This window comes from Galeopterus variegatus, unplaced genomic scaffold (assembly GCF_000696425.1).
Source record: "Galeopterus variegatus unplaced genomic scaffold, G_variegatus-3.0.2 Scaffold13035, whole genome shotgun sequence".
Taxonomy (NCBI): domain Eukaryota; kingdom Metazoa; phylum Chordata; class Mammalia; order Dermoptera; family Cynocephalidae; genus Galeopterus; species Galeopterus variegatus.
This window is the reverse complement of record NW_007739146.1, coordinates 5,228-8,222: the sequence shown is the minus strand read 5'-3', so window position 1 is coordinate 8,222 and position 2,995 is coordinate 5,228. Positions and strand designations below refer to the sequence as shown.

Genomic DNA, 2,995 nt, shown 5'->3' with positions numbered 1-2,995 from the left:
AGGGTTGCGATCCGTTGCCGGACACGGAAAAAGACAAAAGACAAAAAAAAAAAAAGTGCATATTTTTATTTTAAAATGTGGCCCTCTGTATGCTAGGGATTAAGTTGCTATTTTTTACAGAGACATGTCTTTAGATTAATAACACTGACATGCAGAATGGATTGATAGAGTTCACTTATTCCAACCTCTTAAATTTCAAAGATGAGATGTCAGGGCCACAGGTTGGTTGCCCCGAGTAAGAGGCAGGGTCTGGAGTAGAGAAAATCCATTCTGACTCCTGCACTTAGGTTTCTTTTTATACCCTGCAGTGGTCACTCCATGGCCCCCTCTCTAAGGATGGCTGTCTGTAGATGGCCTGAAAGCACCTGTAAACCCCCCATCTTCATAACCTCAGTGCCCTCTGGAAACTTACATGCACTGATTCCTGCAAACATCTCAGCAAAGCGGGGGTCTCTTTCCTGGGAGAAGATAGTATCTGCCTTCTCCACAGACTTCCCGGTCTCGTGAACACCAGCTGGTAGGTTGGGGACAGGGACCTGTTTGCACATTAAAACACAACAGCAACCCGTCTGAGGAAAAGAACACACATGTCCAGAAGTCACTAGTTCTCCCTCGTCAGATGCCCCTTCCACTGCAATCACTGGCATTTCAGGCTGGAACATTTTACAGGATGGAGAGCTCTTCTTTATGTCAAAGCCAAGAACAGCTGGGGTGGGAGTTGTGAACTAGAGGTCACATCAAGGACAACAGAGTCACACTGACTCCTTTCTTAGAGAGAGATAAATGAAAAGCAATCAACTTACTCCAAATATCAGGAAAAGGGAGCCTGAAGTTTAATTTAGCAAAGAGGCCAAATACCAACACGTGCTGCAGTCTCTGTATGGCCAGCTGTCGGAGCAGCAAGCAGAGGAAGAGGCGGGAGGTGGGCAGAAAGGGGGCACCATGGAGATGGGAGATGGGAGAAGGAGACAGACGGTGCAGGTAACACGGGAGACACGGAGCATGACCGCAAGAAACGGACACAGACAAAGGCAGGGACGTGGCTAGGAAGCCAGAGGACCCAAGAGGCTCAGAACCTACTTTTGCTGGCTTCTGAGCATTTCAGTACTAGAGTTTATTCCTACACGGCCTTTTGAAACATCCAGAGCCCTTTGAAATCTCCAGGGCTGGCTGCCTATGGCTCAGGGGTCCTTGCCTGGTCTCCACATGCTCTGTACTCTTCATGGCACTGTTCTGCATGGAAGAGTCACTGTAGACCCCCAGGGGACCAAAACGCTCTTTGCACCATCGTGGGTGGACAGGACAATAGCACTTTTTGGACTGAGGGGCTCAAACTAAGGGCTAAATTTAGTCCCCAGCCCACTGCGCTGGAAACAGCTGGGAAACAGTTTTCCAGATTTTCACCTGAGATAAGTCGTATGATGACAAGCCATCTCTCTGGTGCACTTCCAACTCTGCCTGCTGTTGCTGAAGTTGCCTGTGAAACAAACGCACAAAGAGAGTCACGAAGAGCAGAAGAGGTGGCAACAGGACCGTGCCAGAACTTCTGCCACACCCTGAAGTCCCAGTGGGCGAAACCCAATGGATCTCCGAATTGTTTTCAATTTTTACTTTATTTTTTAATATTTTTTTAAAGGTCAAATTCAGAAAGGCAGTTGAATTTAAGACTGAATGAAGCAGTTGGCTTCAGCTAATGCTTACTTACAAAGTGGTAGGAGTTTACATGATCTCATCTGATCCTCAAACTAAACTCTTACACTGGTTACTTTACCGCCATATTAAAATTAAGAAACTGGAGTTTACAGAGGTCAGACAGAACAGAGCAAGGATCTGACCTAATGCTTCTGACCCCAAGGGGCCTGCTTCAACTGGGAAAGGAAAAGTCTTGTTAGAGGAAATGGCTGCTTTAAGTTGTAAACTATGGAAACTGGGTTGCTTTCAAGGGACTGTGAACCCTACAGCACAGAGCCTAAAAGTGGGGCAGAATGACATGGTCTTCAATTCTAAACACCAATAAGAATCACAGGCAAAAAGTTATTAGCTGTAATATGCAATTCAAATTCCTAAAAAAATTACTCCTCCCCCCCTGCCTGTGAATCAATTTAAAGGACTTGGATAGAGAATTCAAGGAAAAATAAATAAACTAAGGGACAAATACATATAATATATATGCATATATAATAACACATGTACATATAATACATGACACATATATGATAGATATAATAAGCAAGTTAGAGAAACATTTTCACTATTTTATTTTTAACATTCCAAATCAAGACTCCAAGCCCTGTATTTCAAGTTTAGCTGCTACACTCAACTGTTGAAGAAATTTTTTTGACTTATGACTTGATTTTATACAGGGTGAAAAGATAAAATTAAAATAAAATGCTATTAAAATAATCAAGAATAAATGCAAATTAAAACAACCTTTGAAGTACGATTTTTCATCTACGGTGGTAAAAACATGCTTAACGTGGTGGCTTTACGTTGAAACTACGGTCACACTCTGTCGGGGAAGCATGTACAGACACCCCTTTCTGGAAAGCAGTACGGCAGTCCTCACTAGGCACTACAGACGTGTTCACGCTCTTCCGGGTGGTCATCCTGCTGCCGGGGCTTGTACTGGGGACATTACTCAGTGGAAGGAAGGAAGAGCTATCCACGCAAAGTTGGCTGTAATAGCGGCAGTCCTCACTAGGCACTACAGACGTGTTCACGCTCTTCCGGGTGGTCATCCTGCTGCCAGGGCTTGTACTGGGGACATTACTCAGTGGAAGGAAGGAAGAGCTATCCACGCAAAGTTGGCTGTAATAAGGGAGTGACTTTGTAAGCCGTGTACATTAACTTTCTGAGTGACCACTGCGTAGCACTAACAGTAACCACTGTGAAGACCATCTGGAAACATGGAAGGCATGATCAGAGCGTGTCCAAGAGTTCCAGTTCAGCACAAAGTGTTACATACATTGTGATTATGGCCACAAACACTGTGTCC

At 44.5% G+C, this 2,995-nt stretch overlaps 1 protein-coding gene across 1 annotated transcript in view; it reads right to left on the bottom strand.

The window, feature by feature from the left end:
• The window catches only part of LOC103581432 (aryl hydrocarbon receptor nuclear translocator 2-like), a 24,275-nt gene extending 21,537 nt beyond the window's left edge, over positions 1-2,738 (bottom strand). Inside the window, exons 1-3 of the mRNA XM_008563263.1 lie at positions 2,581-2,738; positions 1,405-1,477; positions 413-536 (exon numbers count right to left, since the gene is read on the bottom strand). Of these exons, the coding sequence (XP_008561485.1) occupies positions 413-536; positions 1,405-1,477; positions 2,581-2,738 (355 nt within the window). The remainder of the gene's footprint in view (positions 1-412; positions 537-1,404; positions 1,478-2,580) is intronic.
• Positions 2,739-2,995: the final 257 nt, after the last annotated feature.